General features: G+C 36.6%; 1 protein-coding gene across 9 annotated transcripts in view; it reads right to left on the minus strand.

The window, feature by feature from the left end:
* The window catches only part of ERC1 (ELKS/RAB6-interacting/CAST family member 1), a 304,845-nt gene that overhangs the window by 186,329 nt on the left and 96,327 nt on the right, over positions 1-22,189 (minus strand). For all 9 annotated transcript variants that reach the window (XM_054188992.1, XM_054188994.1, XM_054188990.1 and 6 more), the window contains 3 exons: positions 3,978-4,115; positions 2,471-2,611; positions 1,207-1,347 (listed from right to left, as the gene is read on the minus strand). In XM_054188992.1, the coding sequence (XP_054044967.1) occupies positions 1,207-1,347; positions 2,471-2,611; positions 3,978-4,115 (420 nt within the window). The remainder of the gene's footprint in view (positions 1-1,206; positions 1,348-2,470; positions 2,612-3,977; positions 4,116-22,189) is intronic.

Raw genomic sequence — 22,189 nt, forward strand, 5'->3', positions numbered from 1 at the left:
AGTAGCACACTGACAAAGCGTGAAACTGCAATCCATGACAAAAAATTCAAGTGAAAGGGTCCTTCAGGACTTCTGAAATAGTCACCCACTGTACAGTACACTGAATGAGACCGATTAAATGTGCTCAACTCTCTTTTCTTGCTATTGTGCTTGGTTGATGCTGAGGAACAGAACTGTTTATTTTGTGCAATAGAATGAAAAAGGGCAAACAAGGCTCTAGATATGCACGTATTGAGTTTCACTGACACAGAATTCTCACGTGCATTAACACCCACCTTGCACCCCCACAACAGAAATCCTAAACAAGTCTTAACTGATGATTCAAAATTTGATCTCACATTCATTTGAGGAACTAGGACAGAGTTCCAAACTACAGCACAGGCACTCTTCCTTTTCCTGGGCAGATGTAAAGAAACAGCTAGAAATCCACAACCCAAGACTTCAATGTCTTCAAAAAATTGTGTTACCTTATGTCATGTTCTAATTTTATAAATAGAAGCGTTATCATTATTTCAGTTAGTGTGTTTTGTGCTTCTTCATCACCTGCTCTTTTAAAATCAAAAAGTTAAAATCAAATTGAAGTTCCTCTAAACAGTGCAGTATTTATGCTACTCACTGCTAAAATAAAGAAGGCTTGCAATGCAAATGTCACCCAAAGATTTTGTTCAAATGAATTAGCTTGCTTGTAATAGAGTATTATTCTTCCAAACAGCAAACTCCTGACAATGTATCAGCTCTGACTGGCAATGAGATTAAAACAAAAGATCCCACACTTCACTGATGATATATTCTTTTCATTTGTTTATCTGCATTCCTATGGGGCAGGCCAATCATGCATCTGAATTTATCGCACTAACATCTACATGCATTGATAATTGATATGTGAAATGTTTAGCTGTTAAATTTTTAGCTGTTACACCAGCTTAACAGTACAATTACTGCCACAAACTGTACTGAAGCAGACTAAATCTTTAATTCCTAGTACCTGTTAAAAAAAAAAAGTCAGCAGCACTGTTACCGCATTTAAATGAAATCCAAAATTAGTAGCAGCGTCTGAAAGTTATTTTCTGATGGGCTTTGCATGGACACAACTTCACAGTACTTACTGAAAAGAATTCACAGAATCCAAACTTAAGACCCAAAGTGCAGACATGGCCAATTTGTCTAACGCTGAATGTTTACACCACTTATACAACTATTGATTACCTTCTTCAATTGAGTTTCCATCTTCAAACATTCTTCCTTTTTCTGTTCCAATGCAATTTCCAGCGTCTTGAGCCTGGAATCTTTCTTCAGTCCTGATGAAGCTAAGGATGAAGCATGTTCCTTCAGATCCAGTAAGGATGACTAAAATAAAAGATGTAAAATAACTATCAAGTAAATGCTCTTTATGTGCAATAGCTAATTTCTTTTTTGTCTTTATCTTCTTCCTATCACTTTACACTATGTTCAGGATCCAACTTAGAACAACATATTTTGTCAGGATGTTTGTGACAATGCCTTAAAGACAACTTGATTTAATTCAGGTTTTCAGTATCAAAATAAAACCTTGTTTAAATTAATTTTAAAATCATGTTTAAAGAGGAAAGATTCTGTGAACCGGAACTAGTGCTTCAGTGACAGTCATGTTTAAGAAAAAATAGTTTTAATTAAAATTTTATTTAAAAATCATACACAGTTAGCAGATTTGGCCATGGTATCTAAAACTGAGTGTGTTCAAAGCTTTTCTGTACATAGCTGCTATGAGGTGAAACTGATTCATGCTACCTATTTCCAAAAGACATCTCAGCTTCTTGTTTTCTGAGACATTTTTGGGGTGTTTTTTTTTTCCTGTCAAGTGTTGACTTCCACATAGACAAAAATCTTAGCACTTCCTGGGTGCCTATTTTTTGTATTGTTTTACTTTGAGTTTTGAAAAAAGATTGTAGGTAGACTTGAATGTTACAATTCCAAGAGGGGAAAAGGGAACGTTTATATTTCTTTAATACAATCAGGTTAATTCGTCTAGCCATCTGGCTCATTACCAACAACTAACTTAATTATCAAAAAAGGACTCTTCAGAGTCAAAAGAACTAGCTGTATTGTTTGCATAAAAGAATAAACATTATCTGCGTGCTTTTGGCACCCACAGCTTTGATGAACCTCTGTCCTTTCCTCCCTGTATTTAGACAGGAACAAGCTTGTTCTCAGCCTTGATTGTCCATAGGCACAGCTCCAGTAAATGCTATCATTGACCATCGGTCATTCACTGCTAATACAACCAACTGCTGCACATAAGGGCACTGTATGCTATCCATGAAAGGGCGGTTCTGAAGTATTTGTGCTTTCAAAAATTCTCAAACAATGTATTTTACTAGATAAACTTGTTGAAGGACCATTACCGTAAAGGAACATTTCTCTTCACCTAAAATATAACACAAACATATGCAACAATCAATTCTAACGCAACAGATTCATTCTGCTGGTCAACCTCTTTCTCTGTGAGATCTCCTTGCAAAATGCTGACTTTCTCTTTCAGGTCTTTAATATCTTTTTTGTAGTTGTCGATCTCTTCCTGTTTTTCTCGTTCATCTCTATCACGTGTCTCTTTTAGGCGCTCAATTGTCCTTTCCTGGCAAAAGAAAGCACTCTGTGAAGAAAATCTCTCCTAGTCAGTTCAAATTATGAGACTTCTTATCACAACACTTCTTACACACTGTAGACAAGGAGGAGGAGTGTAGGATATTGCCATTTTCTTTTCTTTACAGTTGTAAAACAGATCCTCAAGAAGGAGGAAACTTGAGAAATCTATGGATTCATTGCTAAGAAGCACAAGGCTTTCTGTATCTCTGAAAGTCCGCACTACTGTTACAAAGCAACACAATTTATCTGGTCCTGATAATCAAAATTAACCAAGACCAGGATACTTTACATATTGCTTCCTTATTTAAATCTTATTTTTCCAAAATGTACAGTTAGGTTGCCTTCAGAGAGGAAGGGGTGTAATGCATATGTGACAGCAGGATCATTGTGCAGTAAGAAAAAGCAACAAAACAACCTTTCTGTACACCAGATATCAATGGAGCTGTAGTTATCTTGGAAGCTGAAGGGATGCAAGTGAATTCCCCAGCCCCAGGGAAAGCTTTACCAAACTTTACATTTATAGAATCTGACAGACTAAAGGAGCTGTAACCTTGGTTCTCCAGGAATCAAGAAAAAATATACAGTAATTCCAAAACGTTGCCCAACCAAAACAGTATAGACAAGGGTATCTTGTCTATCAGTCCGCTATCTCCTGAGAATTGGGCAAGCATTAAAAAAATTTAAAAAAAATGAGAATAATAAAGCTGCAAATAAAGTGAGACTGATACACAGCTACATCAGGACAACTATTCATTTTAATTCAATATTGGGAACTAAAACTCAATTTCATGCAGCAAAATTTAAAAAATAAATTTCTTATTAAAATATCTGAGAAGGGAAGATAAAATGAAATAAGATACTAGCCAGATTTTAAAAAAAGGGAAAAAGAAAAAGAAAAGAGCAAGAGAATCCACAGCTGAAATGTAAGGCATCCCACAATCATACCAAAGACGCACCGCGTAAAGAAACGACAACGTGAGAACACCAATTTCTTTTACACAAAATGATGGCAGGTAGCTAATGGCTAGAGCAACAGCTTGTGGCTCAGCTCGACCCTCCCGCCCGCCTTCCCCCCGGCCCAGCGGCGGTGCCCCGGGCTGGCTCCGGCAGCGGAGCCCGGCAGCGCTCCGCGCATCCTCCAGCGCCCTCTAGCGAGGGACCCAGCTCGGCAGCACCCGCGCCCCCCTCATCCCTCCTCCTCCTCCTCAGCTGTCGGGGGCAAAGGATGTCACTGTGGCATCGCATTAGAGACGTCTTGTTGACGGAGCCCGGGAAACACACGCAAAAGCCGACTTTAGAGAGGTTATTAGTAGAGGGACCTTTCGAAGGAAGGGACTTCGGCTTTCCGTACTCACTTTTTCTGCCAGTGCTTCTTCCAGCGTGGTCAAGGCAGTGTCAGTGTTTGTGGTGTCGGCCTGCAAGGATTTCACACGATCCTTTAAGCTGCTCATTTGCTTCTCCTTGTCCCTTAACTGTTCTTGAAGATTTTCAATCTTAAAGAAGAGGAGGAGTCAATGTTAAGAATATAGCAAGCAAAACCATCCAAAAATCATCTTAGTAGTATATTAAACTCTTTAAAATATTCGTAAAGCAAAGGAAGTACGCAATGGCCTAGTTCCGATAATCCTACAACAAAACATCGAGCAATGCAACCAAAACCATCAAATATTAACAAGGAATCAGTAACCTTTCCAATAATCAGGAGAGGATTCAGAGCAATAAAGTCTAAGTAAGATTTACAAGAAAAACATACAGAAAGGGTATTATTCCTCATTTCTGAGGATGTTGGGCACTGTGTGACTGAAAGATGATCGATGTATTAACAATACGAAAGGAAAAAAGCTGAGAAAAACATTACTGCATATGTAAACCAAAAGCGACACTTGATAATTCAGAAGTTGTGAAGAAGTATTATTTTAAATATTTCCTTTGGTACTGTCAATGTTGCTTCTTCATCTTACGTAGTGCTTTGCTATATGACGGACTAATGCAAAGTGTCATTCCCTGGGCAGAAAATACATACGCCTTGTTTTCTGCAGGTGTAGAATGTGATCAGTTTATGAGTTCAGAATACATCTTTTGACAGACTGAGAAGACCTAATGCTAAACCCATTCTATGCAAACATACACATCACAAGAAACAGACACATTATCATTATGACAACCCATCAAAAACAAATTTATCAGCAAAGGATTAAACTGGGTACAGATTTCTCAGTTGCTTCCTTTTTGTTGTTGTTTCTGACAAGTTCTTCTTGCATCAGCAAATGTACATCATAAACTGGTGAACAACATGTGTCATGCAAGGTACCCATCTGCAAAACACTTGTAGCAAGATATTCTTTTAAAGACAATTGTAAGAAATAACATAACAAGACAACCCCAAAGGCTATCCAGTCCAGTATTTAGTAAACTTTCTGAAACCATTACTAGCCTTTTTGCTTCACCTGTCAAACAGCAGTTAGCAGCCCCTTGGTTAGTAGAAATACAGCAACTATCCCCAGGTTTTACTCTTCAGCCGTGGAAGAACTGAGCTGCTGTGATTCCAGAGCAGAGGCCTAGACAGACACATCCACTGCTACTTTGCTATCTCTATTAAAATTACCTCTGGAACACAGTTTTAGAAAATGGTCTAGATCCGTAATGATAAACGTAAAAGATTTTGCAGGAGGATGAACATTAGTCACAAATAACATTAGATGTGCTACAAGCTAGGAGGAAGAACAACCTAATTCAGGGAACCCCTTGTAATGTTCCTCTGTAACAAGCAAGGAGTCTCCTTCCGTGTATAGACCATAAGATTCTCCGTACGATTTTTTTTATTTCTCTTAAGCAAGCACATATAAACTTAAGATCCGGCTTTGTACACAACCTATATATTACTGACAGCAGAAGAACAGTGTAAGTTTTTTTGTGGTTGTTTTTTTAAGGAATGGACTGAAATTGGTTTTGGTTTATCTTTGTCATTAGTTTCTACTAGAAAACAGCATTAGGCCTCCAAGTTATGCTTAAAATTTAAATCTGAGCACAACACAAATGACTCTACAAAACAAGTTTTAAAGAGCACCAAAAAACCATGACCGGTGACATACCATGCAAGTTAGAAATAACTGTAAGAATTGAAAATTCCTTCTTTATACACTCATAGCTCTTATTTAGTGCCTTAGTAGCAGACACTTGTAAGCTCATGGCCTACTAGTTCTGACTGAAAAGTTCTCCTGGGGCCCACATGTACAGCTCCCAAGGAGGTAACATCCCCAAGAGCAGCCTACGTGGCTGCTTTTGACCTTAGGAGCTTTCAGTGTTGTCAGCTGTCTAGACAGGCTGGCTGTTTAGACAGCCGACCATGAAAATATACTACAAAGAAGGCTGAGCTATTCTTAGACTCGTGTTTACTTCTGGAGGCGAAACGCTCTGGCAAAGGCTCCAGCTGGCTGAAGAGGGGATAGTACAGGGTGACTTTCTGCTGTGAGCGAACCGTACGCAAGAGACAGCTAAATAATTCAGCTTCAGCATATATTAAAATGCTTGCCAAGGCAGCACAAGCGTTTGCACAAGCACAGCATGCATTTTCATGTTTCAGTAGCACTGTTTACTGTGACCAGAGTACGATGACAGCTGTATGAGAGTACTACGTAAGAGTGACACATCTTCCCATTACAACTACACCCTCCTGTATATTAAAAAAAAAAAAAAAGTAGTATATAAAAAGTCTGAACCTGTCTGTACTTTGAGTCTACATGCATGCTTTGCAGTCTGGAGTAATGAATGATTTTTTTCGTTATCCTCCAGGAAGCAGCAAGTACATTGAAATGTTCCAAGTCACACTAACAGCAAGGAACTACGAAAAAAACCCCAACAATTCCAAAAGTTACCTACAGCTATGTCTTTTGCAGGGTCAGATAACTGATATTCCCCAAGGACACTCCTTTAAACTACATAAAATTGGAACTGGCACAATGTGTCAAAATTGAAACATTTGTGTAATGATAGATGCAAAATTTCCTTAAGAAATCATGATCAACAATAGAATAATTGCTTTTATTCCATTTTTCTCCCAAACTTGCACTATTGTAACAAATAATAACTAAACTACACGTTCTCCAAAATGATATAATATGAAGAAGAAAGTAAAGAATAATCTATACTTTGCCCATATAATTATTTAATGAAGAATTTTTCTGTTATGTCCTTTGCAAGTAGTTTGAGAATGCTTATTAAAAATAATACATAACATATGTCATATTGGTTTTACCATTCTTTTTTCCTACCCAACCCCCCAAAGAAAGTAATTCTGAACAAATCTTAACTAACTAATAGAAATAAAACTTATAAGGATTGAACCAGCACTGTTTAGTCTTCAAATATTTGGAAAACAATAAATTTCCTCTGAAATGTTCTACAAACCTAAGGAATATATATTGCTGTACAAAATTTCTAGAAAGGAAAAATAAAAAATAAATACTATTATTAGATTATTAACAATCTTTATTCTTGCTGTATATACTTATTTTGCAGGGTAAAGACAGCAACCTGTGGATAAGTTAGCAACACTAAACTTACTGTAAAGGTACACATACATACACTGGAATCATCCGGTCTGCATACCAATTTCCTCATCAGTAATGATTTACTGAAATCTTTTTCTCCAACATTACCACTTGTCAGGCCCTATCATGTTTCAGCCTGGGTGATTTATTCCTAGTTGTGTGGAACTAATTATTTTGCCTGCCAGCCCTGAAGTACAGGAGTAGAGGCAAGAGAAGTTTCCTCTGGCACTCTGTTCCAAAGGCAAGGAAGCATGCTACTTTTTGCAAATACAAATCTCACTGAAAACCCCAAGCAAATTCCACTTAAAAACGGCCCAAGGATTTAAATGAGACACATCTAGTCTAATATCTATCAAGGCCACTAGATTCCCAAATTCTTCTAGTTAGAAGTTACTAGTAGATCGTTCGTATCATGCTTCAACCAAGAAATCCTTCTGTAGAACAATCATCAACCCTAGGATAGGTGTAAATTGAACACTTGGAAAACAGTTTCTGTTGTACCAGTGACTTCTGAATTAGAATAAATGAAGTGGCTTTGTGAACTGGTTGTTCAATCTGTATTTCCCCCTTTCTGTAATTGGAAAAGATCCTTTTTTTCTTCCTTCAGAATATTTGTTTTTAATCAACGATCAACACTTTGCAACGATAACTCATTTCATCACCCGGGTTGTACCAGAATTAACTGCATTTATGTTTAATTTACCACTTTCAATTTTCTTGCCATTCTCTTTGACTTCTAAAAGGAATAAAAGTGGTGAAAGAAAAAAAAGTCAAAAGTAATAAAAGTCCATTAACTTATTTCATTATGAGACAACAAGAAAAAAGTGAAACAATACTCTTAAAAATATGAAGATCCAATAATGTTTGGAAATATTTTAAAAATGAAAAATGTCTATTTTGAAGCCAAAATGTTTTCCAACTGGAGAAAGTTCATTGCATATTCCACTGTGTGTGTGTATCTCCGATATGTAATAACTAGCTATATTACTTACCTGCAGACAAATCTTTCACTGTATGTTTTTCTATAAACAAGTGAACATGCTTATACTCTGCACTTGACTTCCCCAGTGCGGCTCCGCAACGAGATTGTTTTGATCAGTAACATGACAATTTCATCACAATATACACTGAATATACGGAAGACAAGCAATTTAACACTCGATAATATCTCTTGATTGTATTACAAGAGCAGATGTACAAAAGAATATCTCAGGGTACTGCTAAGCCTCCCACTTTTTCAATCCTAGCTTTCACCCGGTGGAAGCAGTATTGTAAAAAGGATGTAAATAATCATGTGGCTTGAGAGGTTTTCTGTTCTATTCCTATGGTGTAGCCATCCAAATAAACAAATCTTCACATGAGCTGTGAGCTTTCCAAACAGTTCTTCCTTGGGTTTGTAAAGGCACTATGGGTCACGTCAGCTCCAGGGTCAATGACTACAGGGAGACGATGGATTCTCACCTATCACAGGCAGAGATGATTTTTTCCATGTCAGGAATATTAACATGAGGACAAAAAAAGCTATTGTGGAAGAGAGAGTGGGCGAGTAAGCAGGTATGTGATGACAGAGCAGCTACAATTCTGTCTGGTTGGAGACATGCCACTCCCTTCAATGTAAGAATACTAATACCATGATAAAAATTTGACAGCCTGAAGTCGTACTTGATTTTGCTGGAATCACACAGTATTTGAGAAACTGAGAAAGGTGAGCTTGCATCAAAATCAGCATGAGAACATAACAGTTACAACTGACGTGATCACGTAGTTGTATCTGACATAATAAAAAAATTGTTGCTTCAAAAGAAGGGGTAAGATGTTCACTCTGGAAAATTGCGATGGATCTGAAGAAATTTTGTTCCTAAAATGTATTAATGAGAGGTCACCTTAAGTCCTGAGAGACTGTTCAAGAAAGCTATACTACTGGATTTGTAAATATTACCGTGTTTCTGAAAGTCATATTTTGGAGACCATAATGAAGGCCTCTAAGTAGATATTACTGGTCAGTTTTAAAGATTAAGCTCCAGTTTTATAAATGTCACACTGAAAAACTGATCATTATAATTGTCTTTCTATTGCAGGTCTCACAAAAGTACCACTGCAACAGTCATGCATGAATTGCAAATATCTACATTTAGTTTAGTGTTAACAAATTCCAGGGCAGGGGGGGAAGTATAGCTCACCATTGCATGGATGGAAGCAAAATTTGATCTTTTGTATGTGTGTTGTCTCCATTTAAACCTCCAATATCAGGTGTTGCTTGTAAAGTCCCCAGTGAAATAAGGTCTGTCACACGAGTGAATATCGTATTAATGTACTGAATCAATTAGACTAAAATTAGTCTTCTGGCTATTAATTTTAAAAGTTAAATTCCCAAGACTAGCAACAATGTATTGAAGCCGAATGAACGCTGAAGCTCCAGGCATACCATGTCTTGTTGCGAGGGTGAGATTTTTAAGTGGCTTTGAAGTTCAGGATAGATCAAAACAAGTTTCGGTAACATTTTGGCAAACAGAAGTCAGAGTTCCTTCCAAAGTTCAGCTGCATTCAGTATGCTCTTTTTACTTTATGATCTGATCAATTGGTATAAATATGGTTACACTGTTGTCGAGTTATCTTCAGAGATTCTTGTTCTTGAATCATCATACTAAAAATCATCTTCAAGTCTTCATCTCAGTTAATTTAGTAAAGTTTGTTAAGCATAAAGTAAATTAAAGACACTATGAAATGCAAGATACCAGTGGTGGTCTCTCCCTCTCTTCTTAAAGAAATTTAAATTCTGGAGTCCTGTTTAACACTTCAGTGCAGAGATGGCGAACTGTTCAGTTAAGCAGTAAACATTTGTTCAGTTTACATTAATTTTTCTACCCAGTAAAGACAGGATTAATTTCTATTTTGCCTCCCAAGAAAGTTTTCTTCTTCAACGCTTATCTGAAACATTACTGTCTTTGCAACATCACATTGGAATATCATTGTGCACTTTGGAAATGCCCTGATGTTGCTGGACCTGACATAGTGGGATTCTGTAACACCTTTAACTGGTATGGAGAATCTTATGCCAGGAGGCTCCTTCAGTGGCCATGGGCTACAGACGAACACACTGTTGGCTTAAGAAAGAGAACGAGGCTAGAGGGAGTGGGGAGAGCATGGAGAAGGAAAGGACAAAAAGAGAATCTGAGATGGGGGAACTCCAGCATAGTGATGCATCTTACACAGTCATACTTATCTACTGCTACTCAGATCCAGTTAAAATTCAGAATAGCTCCCATGAAAAAAAAAAAGGTTCTTCCTTTTTCAGAAGATAAAATCTTTTTGTCATTTTTACTCTCATGATCTCCAATCTGCAAAAAGTCCTTCGAAATTAGCACGAAGTTCTACAGTGTTAATTTTACAAATAAAGCATTTTGTTGCTATGCAGCTTAGAAAGCACAAAGAATTTATTTTTGTGATTTCTACTTAAAATAAAACCTTAATTATCAAATAAATGTATGGACCACAAACAGGCACATTGTCCCTGCTTCAAAAGGAAGAAACTTGCACACAGAGAAAACAAAGCTTAAAAAAAAATAATCTAGGAATTGCAGCACACCTAATGCAATTAATGCTTTATTTTTGACCTAGCTTCACATGCACACTTATGCAATAAGGTTGACTTGAGAAAAAGAATAGTATGCAGGAAGAAGTGCTGCTACAACAAAAATTGACTTAACCTGTATAAACAATTAATTATTTTGTACCTTTGGTGAAGGAGCAACAAACAATTGACACTGATCCAAAAAAACTATTCTCTTTCCAGAGCTTTTTCATACAAAGTTGCTTTGTAAGTGGATTTATATGAGCCAGAAAAATAGTTCAGCTATGTTTACGTAAATAATCTCTAAGGACATTTCCATCCCTTTGTTTCCTTTTGTCCTCCTTTCCTTTGCATACCTAATCATCCTCTGGTAGCACCAGTTTGCTGACAGATCACTGCAATGGAGAACTAACAAGAAGAGTCACCATAAACTGAATTGCAATTATAGTATCTTCCGAATAGTAAAGAATTTTGTCTGTACTGACGTATTCCCTATAAAAACACTATTTAAACCAGATGTTTCAAATCATATTCTCAGAACATTACTATCATGTTTGCAATCCTTCTGTCCTGCTAGTAAATACCTTGAATTTCCTTCTAATCTTCTAACAGAATCCTATCACTCAAGTTTGCTGTTTCTGAAAACTGATACTGAGAGGCATTTTCCTCACGAGCTTCTAAGGAAACTCCAGCATAATTGAAGTCAGGGGGGGAAAAAAAAGGAAAAAAAGAAAAAAGAAATTAGTACCCCAAGACTAAAGATTTTTGAGCTAGTCAATGACCTGAAATTCACATTTTCAGGGGAGCCAATGTATACATTCTTAAGCATTGTCTCAGTTCCAAAGCATTTGCCTAGAAAAAATTCTGCATTAGCAATGACTCACATCCTTAGACAGCTGTAAACCAGTTAAATTTAGTTAAAAGAAACTGCTTAATTCTAAGAAGGTTCAATAATATCAGTAGCCTAACCTAGTCGAAAGGAGAGTCTTTGAATTTAAAATCCTATCATGGACACTGGTCAATACAAGAGAGGGTTCTGAAGTGAGGGGAGCAGGGGGAGACACTCTTTCCAACCTACTGATACTGGTTATGTCTCAAAGCCTACAGGTTTTAATATGAATGAACAATACTTTATGGAAAACGCAAATCAAACAGCAAAAGTATAAAATCTGTTCATAAGACATTTGTTTCGGCAGTGTGTGAGCCAGTTGGTTAAGTACATATGTTTATTTACATAATCCACAAAAACCCCTCCACCACTGGTTTATCTTAAAGCTTCAGTGGGTGACCCCTTGGTTTTGCTGGTATTCATCAGCTAAGAGAACGCATCTATTGGGTTGTTTGTTAAAACGGTTTGTTGGTTCCAACTTGAATGCAATATTTCCATTCACCCAAGTAATTCAAAACAGAGTATTGCTAACATAAACAGCAAAAAAAATTTCGTTTAGAGTCTTGTCCTCCTCTTCAATGAAACACTAAGTTTATATATTACTCATTTATTTCATATATGTTCAAATGTCACTTATACTAAGAACCATAATTGAAATCACCTGGTAATTTATTTCACAATATAATTATGGATAACATCCATTTTGTTGAAATCCTGGCCTAATTATGCAGAATAACATCATGCTAATTCTCTTTTCAGCTGTGTCCTGACACTATGAAGCGACCTCTGTGACTATGCTTTCTAAAGTTTTGCTCCTAAGACCTACCAAATACAAATGGATTAAAAAACCAAACTATTTTGGGGATATTTGCTGAGTCCTGTTCCGAGTCCCAGAAAAGGATTTGACAATAAACGTGCATAGATTTGATTTAGGAAAGTTCATTACAGAATAAATACAAATACTATAATTTGGAGTATTTTCATATTGATGGTTCCCAAACGTTTAAAATAAGGAAAACCAAAACGACTCACTGCGGAAGGCTGAGAGAACAAGGGAAAAAAATGGAACCAGTAAACGTTAACTTTGATGTGATATTCTGTTTTGTAAGAAGCAGAATGAAACAAAGAAGTTGTGACATTGCTTTTAGAATAGCTCAAGCTTCACAAGGTTATATAACATTTAAAAAGTGCCAAGTCAAAAACATACTATATTATGAATTAAACTTTTTTGCTTGGATAAATCAAGTACAGTGTTCCATTGATTATTATTGTGAAACAAATATTCTTTATTCTATGGCAACTTAATCTCATATACTCAGAAGTACTGATGCTATTTTCCTGACTTGCTTTAGGTTTTGATTTTGGTTCTACACAGAGTAAGGATACTATAACTACTGACACATCCCTGCTTAGATACATACATAGTGCAGTGCTACATAGCACACTCTTATTACAGAAAAAAGGGTGACGAGAAAAGACATGAAGAAAGGAGAAGGCGGCTTAACTCATCACAGCACTGCAATACCCAAAAATGGAAATCAGGGAGTGGAAAAGACCAAACATTGAGGCGGACTGATGGACAGGATGGGAACATGGGATTTAACGTTGACTCTAAAGAAAATCCTCTCCGCAAACTAAACTCCATTTACATTATCATTTAGGATCACTCAAGTGGAAGGCTGCACAACTTGAACAATGACTGTAAATGAGATTTGGATTCACACTGAATTACTTTGTCCAAATCACTGATTTATTAAAGTGATCAAAGAAATACTGTAAGGTAAAACTGCCCTAAACCAGAGGGGAGAGGTCTGGAAAGAAGGGATGCTTCTAATCTCAGTGTAAAACATGCCCAGTCAACTGTGATTGTCCCGTTTCATTCTCCTAGAAAGGATACGGAGTGATGAATAGGAAAGGATTAGGATGTCATACTGTAAATACTAAACACAAGTGTGTGTATGTATGTGTGTGTATTCTTCAGCATTTAGCTATCACTGCTCTTACAGTATTACTTCAGAACACACAGTGATAGGTGACAAAATATCAAACTCTCAAATAAATTTCTTTCATGACCTGTGCTCCAAAAAAAAAAAAAATTTAAAAACTCAATATATTAAATTACTACTATCATTTGATTATAATTTTCCCATTTTATACCACAGACTGCTTTAGGCAAATCAACAATCCGATCTCTACTGAAAAAAAAAAAAGCTGGAAGGGACAGAAAGTGGTCCTGTTTATCTAGAAGTTCTGTGTTTAAAACCGTCCTCCATCCATCTTTGCCGGAAGGTATGTAAGCCCTTCATCACGCAGAGGAGCATCCTAATAATCAAATGCATGCTATTCTGGGACAAGGTGATCTTAGTTTCTCTTGGTGACACTACTCTATAGTGACCAGTTTTCTTATCCTTTGGATAAGTGAAATCACAGACTTGAAATCTATTCATATACTTGTGCCTTATGACAGTCCTAATGACTGTATAAATATTGTGCAGAGACCCAGCTTAGAAGACTGTCTAGTCTAGTGGATTCAAAATTCACTCTTGAATCCAGGAATGATTTGATTTAAACTGAAAAATTATTCCTTCCTTGTTCTAGTGAAGATCCCTAGGTTGGCTAACGCAACCACTAATGTCTGTTCCAGACACCACTCAGACAATTCCCCCAGGGGCAGAAAACGCCTGTACGACTGGTGACCAAAGCATTGGAAATTATGAAGTCTTGCAACCCAGAGAGCAATGAAAAGCCATATGAGGAAGACTGATGTAAGCAACCTCAAAAATGGCATACGCCCTTGCTTTTCCTGCCTCTTCAATCATAGGGAACTTTGTATTTGTCTAGTATGACAGTGAATACACCAACAAAGCTTATTAGCTTTATCTTGCCAGAAAAACTACACGTTTAATTTATAATGAAGCCAAGAGGCCCCACAGTTGGCTGTTTTCCCAGATCCCTTCAAGAAACCAGAGTTTGTCAGTCCCACTACCTATGAGTAATGTTCTGTCTTGCCAATCAAGAGGTTATCTCAAGGTACAAGAAGGACATAATATTAAAATGACTGCTCCTCTTTGAGGGATACTAAAAATAAAAAAAGATTCCTTCCGCATATGACAGATTTGCTGAATTGTAGTTTAAGTTTTTTGGTGTGCTGGAACACAGATAATACCAGAAACTCCAATGGAGTTTTCTTGTAACTTCGCTATTGCTATCAATCTTATGTGACACTATTACAGCAATGTGTATCAGTTTAAAACCCTACATTAGCCAGCTACAATAGCTGAACGACAGAATTAACATCGTTAACCTCACAGTCCTGGTTTCCTTCTTCATTTGAACCTACTTATCTAAAAGGAGGAGCGGATACTCATTATTTCAGAAAAAAAATGAAATCAAGTACTTTAGTTACTAAAGGTAACAGGCAAGATTCTTTAATAACATCAATATAAATTGAGAGAGTGCTCCTTACATTATTAGATCTCAACATAACAAATTGGCTTGCTATCTTTTGCACACATAAGAACAACATTTGATTTTTTAGAAGAATATTACCATACATCTGGGAATATAGGTACATATGCTACATATGATCCAGATGTTTTTATTTTTATTGCGGTATCACAAAATGATCCAAGCAAAAGAGGGGGTTATATAAAAATAAAGCAGCATATAGTCCATTTACAAATTCTAATTTATAATATAAGCAGGCATAAAAATTTATTTTGAATCAAGTAAGTTCCTCTAACATAGCTGCAGCATTGGTAACCACAACTGTGTACTAAAAATTACTGTTATGGCATAAAATTTGTTTTGCATAAAATCAATTTTTCAAATTTAACTTATGCTTCCACCACTACTTTAGATGTCCCACATAATTTACTAAACAATCTTCAAGTGCATGTTAGGCACCTATAAATAAATTCACTCACAGATTTCATTGCTCTGAAGTTTAGTAAAAGTGATCCTTATGCATCCCTATTCAAAAGCTGTCTGGACATTGTCCTGTGCAACTGACTCTGGGTAGCCCTGCTTGAGCAGGGTGGGTGGACAAGATGACCTCCAGAGGTCTCTTCCAACCTCAACCATTCCATGATTCTGTGAAGACAATTTGCCATAAAACTATAAATGCACTGAACAAAGACCCTTAGGAACAGAAAGTCTCATGCTTCCTCTATTGATGTTCAACACAAAAACATCTTACAGTGTTCTTCAGCAGTAGAAGTCTGTGCTTAGGACAACTGTACTAAGTCTATGACTTTTTGCTTAATGACATAAAGCAATTTAAATGCTTCACTACAGTGCCAAAAATGCCCAGGAGGTGATTGTTTTCAATAAGTAAGTACGAGGTATCCAACAGACAAAAGGGAATTTCAACCAATTGGTACAAGTGATCACGTACTGTTTATTATAACCTAAACAAGACACCTGTTACTATAGGCTATTAACTCGCTGATGAGGGCCATAACAGCACCCAACTTAGAGCTGAAAATTGCGTGCTCCTTCGGAAACCAAAAGCTCTTACAATGAGAATGCTGGAGTGCGCTTCTAGCTACAAGGCATCTGCCATTGTAGGCAGATTAGGCAAGAAGATCAAAAGTATATTCATTGGGTCAGTCCCTGGAGAACACACTGTCATCTCTGCCAGCTCCTGTAAACTATGGACTATCTGCCATTGAAAATACTATCTGAAGCTAAGCTTTTGGACCTTTTAGGACCCATATTCCAAATTAGACAAATGTATATTATTTATGGCTTAGAAAGAATCAAAAAAGATCAAATCTTACAAGCTAAAGCCTCTCCTGAGAGCAAGGGGATCTTGCTGACACTGAACTTGAAGTTGCTGTAATAAACTCTTTAAGATCTGTACGGTAATCAGTCACCTTTAAAACTAAACTAGCAAAGAGCTGAAAAGTGGTATGAAGAAACTGAGGTATTTCCCTGACCCAATAATGTCCTATTAATCATACATTCATAGAAGCAAAAAGAGACACACACAAAAAAATGCCATCTGAGCTGGGCTGCAATTGCTCTAAAAAGTCTCAATGGATTCTCAGTGAAGTGGGAAGTCAAAATGGAAGGGTAAGGATCCTATTTTTAAAGCGGTCATGGCTTACTGTAAAACTAAAAAAATTCTATGTTGTGTCCTCATTTCCCATGTAGAAATTAAACAACTATGCTCCTTCCTGAATGCCAGAAATGAAAAAAATCTCACAGGATAGTTATGCTGAATTTGAACTCATATAACGAAGCCTCTCCAGTCGTCTTTGGCACTTTCATTGCCACCACAATATTTTATCTACTGGTATTTTGATAGGGATGAAGGACTAAAAGTTTATCTAATTTTTCCTGTTATTACTCTAACTGAAGATAATACTTCTATCTAAAAATCCCATCCCACGTAGTAAAGCAATTCTGAGAGGATATTCCTGAAAAGAGAAGGGACTCTAGCATCTTGGAGACATAGGGTAACGAATTAGACGGACCAGCTTCTGGAAATTTCTGAAAGTTACAAATTTCAATTTTGTCATTATGTTCAGTGGTAGTCAGCAAACCTATAACAGAAAGGCTTGAATGAAAGAAAAAGCAGCAGCAGAAGAGGTCTGATAACCCTTCGGGGACAAGGAGAGACAAGTCCCCTATGACCCTCCAGGACACATCTTTGAGGTCACGTCTGTCAGTTGTAATAAAGAAGCTGGCACAAGCCTGTGGGGACTTTAGGTCTTTTTTGTGGTGTTTGAAATCTCTGAACTGCCTTTGGAACCAGTTCAGTGGCATGCCTTGAAACCTGGAGTAAAAGGAGTAGTAGTATGGCTTTTTCTGCCAGAGACAGATATTTACAGAAATACTCTTGTATTTGCACTGCTTGTTAACCCACAGAGTTCCTGAAGAAAAGTAGCTATTTCATCAGCCCTAGCTGAGCAGAAACCCCTGCAAATCTTCCTTCTACCTCCTTGAAGAAGTTGGGCTGATGAGCAGACTGATATTATCCTGGAGCACTGTAGGGTGCTCCCCCCTAAATCGAGCATGTGAAAAGAGAATAAGCTTGCCCACAGGTATATTATAGAGGAAAGAATTATCCAGTATTAAGTAAGACGGCATGTGCTCACCCACTTTGTAAATGTACACGCGGACCATCTTTGTTGGGGCAGTCTTACTTTGTTCTTTTCTGTATAGTTTGTACAACCAAAGACTTGGACACATGCTGCAGATTTGAATGGGTCATCACCTACAGTGGTAACACCATAGGATTTTTAAGCACTAAATGTCATCATAGAGAGTCTCAAAGGGATATCTAAAAGTCCATCAGGCATTTTATTAATTCTTAGAAAACTGTATATTCATTCATCTGGTAGGCAAGTTCAAGGTCACACCAGGTAAGATGAAAATACCATAAACTGAATTAAGTGTTTGAAAATGCAGTTTCCTTCTCTGTGCTCTCTCATCTCTTCAGGTTTGGAGCAGTGGAGCTGCCTGAGGAGGTAAATACACTTCACAGATGAGGGAATGGAAAGAAAATAATCTTTAGAAGCACAAACACTGAAATTTAAGTCATGATTACTAAACCAACACTGCTGTTGTAGTAACTATGATCACTACTGATTTTAAACAACTGTTATAAATTCTATTTGCAGTTCCTTTCTCCTGCCATACAACACACTATTTGTTATCATTAAGCATAAGATACTTATTTTGATTTCTGAGCTTTTTGAAAAGCAGAGGGCATTTATTTCCTCTGGAGAAAGGCAATGCTTCTTATCCAAAAGAGCAGGAAAATTGCATTTGGAGTCATTCTGAATACTAGCTAAACAACTAACGTCAGCACAGCCACACACAAACAAACAAACAAAAAAAAACAAACAAAAAGCCCAAACAAACAAGCAAAAAAAGCCCCCCCTGTATTCTTCCTTTACTTCATCACAGGTCAACTATCACATGCATGGGGAGCTGCCAAAATACACTGCTATGTTCAGACACTAAAACTTGCATTTTATTTGCCTGCAGCTGCCTTGCACAATGAAGGGAGTGTTAACCACCCTTCCCCAAGACAAAACAAGACCTCCCCCCAAAGCAAGGGGTGACTGATTCACTGCTTGGTTTGTTGGTTTTTTTTTCCTTTCAGAGTTACTGTTACTTATCTTTTGTCCCAAATGCTATTTCTCTAAAATGCTTTGATTGCAAAGTATTGATTTCTTTTTTTTTTTCCTATTCCTTTTCATCCTGGTCTACCAGCACAGACAGATAAATGTGGCAAAGAGAATAATGAAGCACAATTTAACATTCTTCAGGTTCAGGTTTCAGATTTGCCCAGCATGGTCCCATTTTATTTTCTGACATTGCCTCCCCTTGCCTGGAGTTCTAACAACTTAAAATGAGATTTTATGCAAGATTTACTTTCAATGAAATGAGAAAATAAAATCCTGAGGCTCCATATAACTAAGTTTTTGCATCCAATATTCAGACATAAAGCTAAAATTCATTTCTGTAGTCTCCAAATTTCTAGCATTTGTCCTATTCCTATTGTCTCAAATAAAGGTGCTAGCAAGCAGCATCACTGTAGGAGCTTAAAACTGGAAACATTCCAGAATTTAAAATGTGAAGCATGTGGTTTCCTCAGCAACCTGGAACATGTATTTTGGTGCCTACTGGGTATCAGTAGTGATGCCAATTGTCATGTTAATTTTTCAGATCTTTGTTGCTCATAATCTTCTTCTGTGTCTTTTATTTTATCTCTAATTGGCCAGTAAATTTCCATAACTTTCTTCATCTAGATTTTAGAGTGACCAGAAAGTGTACTTTCTAGTTCACCACATTTAATCAATACAATAATGTTATTAATAGCTCATAAAACAAACTATGTAGTGGCCTGCATCAATGAATCCAAACAGAGACCCAAGAGTAAAGGATGCATTTTAAATTGTTTTTGGTTCAACAACAGAAATTGTAGAAATTTAGTACAGCACAGTTTTATGTGGCACCACACCAAACAATTTCTTGTCAGTGTTATCAGAATAGGTGATTACACATCTAAAACAGTCACAGAAAAAAAAAATTAAAAAAATTCTGAACAGAAGTCCAAATGCCCAGCATAGCCATGTATCATTTGGCTATGGCTATATTACTAGTAGTGGTGATCTCTCTAAATTTCAAAAGAAAGTAAAGAACTTTTCTCAAATGGGTAAGTTATGTAAGTTAATGGTTTTTTAACAAATTCTTTTATTTTCAACATCTTTATGATTTTGGCTTTTGTTACAAATTTTCTTTTTACCTAGCATTAAAAAAATATTAGTGTTCAAAATTTTGTTCACTAGATTACCCACTGCAAAAATATCCTCAAATCTGAGTATATGCTGAGAGAAGAGTACTTGGTAAAAACTAATTGAGTAGTATCCACTAATATAATTCTTAATTTGGTTAAATTCCTTCAACATGCCAACACCTGTACCCCATACCTCCTCATAACTGCAAGCAGCAGTTATATACTGCTGCTTCTGCTTCCAAATATCCATAGAAAAATATTTCTTAACACTACACAAGAGGACAAGCTTTTTTGGTACCACATGTCTTTTCATAGTCTTTCACTGTATTCAATTAAAATGCCTAAGTATCACTTAAATCATCATGTTGATAAACTTAAAACAAGCATTTAATATCAGATAACTGAACCAGTAAAAAAAATAAATACTACTATCTATGACGTCTGAAGATACTTTAAATATCCAGCTCTACCATTAGAATATACAGATTAAAACCTGATATCTGAACATGCCAGTATATAATCAGAGGGAGGAATAAAAAGACTATTGTGCATGGAGGCAAAAGTTTAGAGGCTGCACTTTTGTGTTGGTTTTTTTTTTTTTTTTTTTGAAAGAAAATAAAATTCTGAACTGTCCTCGAAGGTCCGGAAGACAGCACTTGAATAAAGCAGAAAACAGGCTGTGTACTTTAATAACAGGCTATGCACTCTAGAAGTGCAAAATAGAAAAAGTAAATCAGAGTTTACAAGCTGTAAGAGAAAAACATTTACATGAGAGGAGCTACAGGCTTCTGAAGTTGCAGGCAGAGGGCAGAAATAGCTACCTGTACAGTAAAAAGGACATATATATATATATATATCAGATAAAAATGAGAATTCATAATTTTCTCTAGCACCTGAAACAGGTTTTATGCAAGTTCTCATGACTTCCACAGTATTTAGGGAAAATCAGACCTGTCCTTCTGTAGGTATTTTCTCAAGCTCTGCTTTTCTGTGGAAAAGTGCTAAAAGAGAACAAGAAAATGCAAAACCCAATCTACAGAAAATCCCAGACCTAGTCTTCGATTCCAGGGCTGGAGAATCAATTAAAAAAATCAGTTAAAGACATCCATCCTAAAATATAAAAGGACTAAATTTGTGCTCGTTTACCCTATTTTTACAAAAAAATAAAAAGAAAATCCATATTGCACCACAAACCTCAGATAAAAGCTACATTCTCCATAAAAATATTCTAGGTTTGCTAGTCATAGAAACTAAAAAAATCATCTTTGGATTTAAAAACTTCACAATTTAACTGTTCATGTTAAAGGAAATAGTTCCAACAACTTGAAGGCTGAAGCAAATTCAAATCTCTGCACGTGATTCTAGTTAGCAGCAGGAAAGTGATAGTTTTCTATAGATAGGTTGTATGTTTCTTTGTTTAAGAAGCTGAGACAGGTTTACAGCACAACTCAAACTGCAGTTTATTATGGCAGTGTTATCCTCTGCTGAGCTATCTGGGAGAAGAAGACCTCAAAACCTTTATATCTAAAAGGTCCCCTACTTTCCAGTGTCAGGAGACCAGGTACTTTTACCTGAAAGCAGCAGCAAACAAACATCAAAAAGTAGGCTAGCCACATGAAGAGACGAGAAGAAACTGCCTTAATATGCTTTACAGTGGTCTCAAGAAAACAAGTATAAAAAATGAGCAAAAAGAGAACCTTTAGTATCGCCTATAAACGAACGAATGAAAGATCATCCTAAAGAGTTAAGTAGAGTACATAAGAAAACATGTGAAAAAACAGCGTAAGAGTAAATGGAAGTAAAACGACCTCACTGACATTTAACATTTACGCAAATGTCAGATTCCCCACTTCCCAGTTAAACATTCAGCTGCGATCTCAATCAATGTTTGGACTGTGCATGACCAATTTTGAAAACAAAGAGAAAGCACAGCACAAAAATTAGAAATCTGTAAGTGTTTCTGAAAAGATGAACAGTCGAAAAATGAGACCATGAAGACTGGGAGTTAGGGCTCTGTTCTAGAATTATTAATGACTTATTTATGGCTAAACTCCATGCCTGAACTTCCATTCGTGCATGACGTTTGCTGTAACAGAACTGAACATGACCTAAACTCTCATGATTCATAGCTATATACTAGAAGAAAAGGCATTGGCCTGGTGTCAGAAATTAATCAATATTCTGAACTATTAAAATCACAAGAATTCCACAGAATTGCTTAAAGGTCTAGGAAAAAACCCCCACATTTACAGCCAAATACATTGAATACAAGCTCCAAGAGGAGCTTCTCTAAAGATACAGAG

This window comes from Rissa tridactyla, chromosome 1 (assembly GCF_028500815.1).
Source record: "Rissa tridactyla isolate bRisTri1 chromosome 1, bRisTri1.patW.cur.20221130, whole genome shotgun sequence".
Lineage (NCBI taxonomy): Eukaryota > Metazoa > Chordata > Aves > Charadriiformes > Laridae > Rissa > Rissa tridactyla.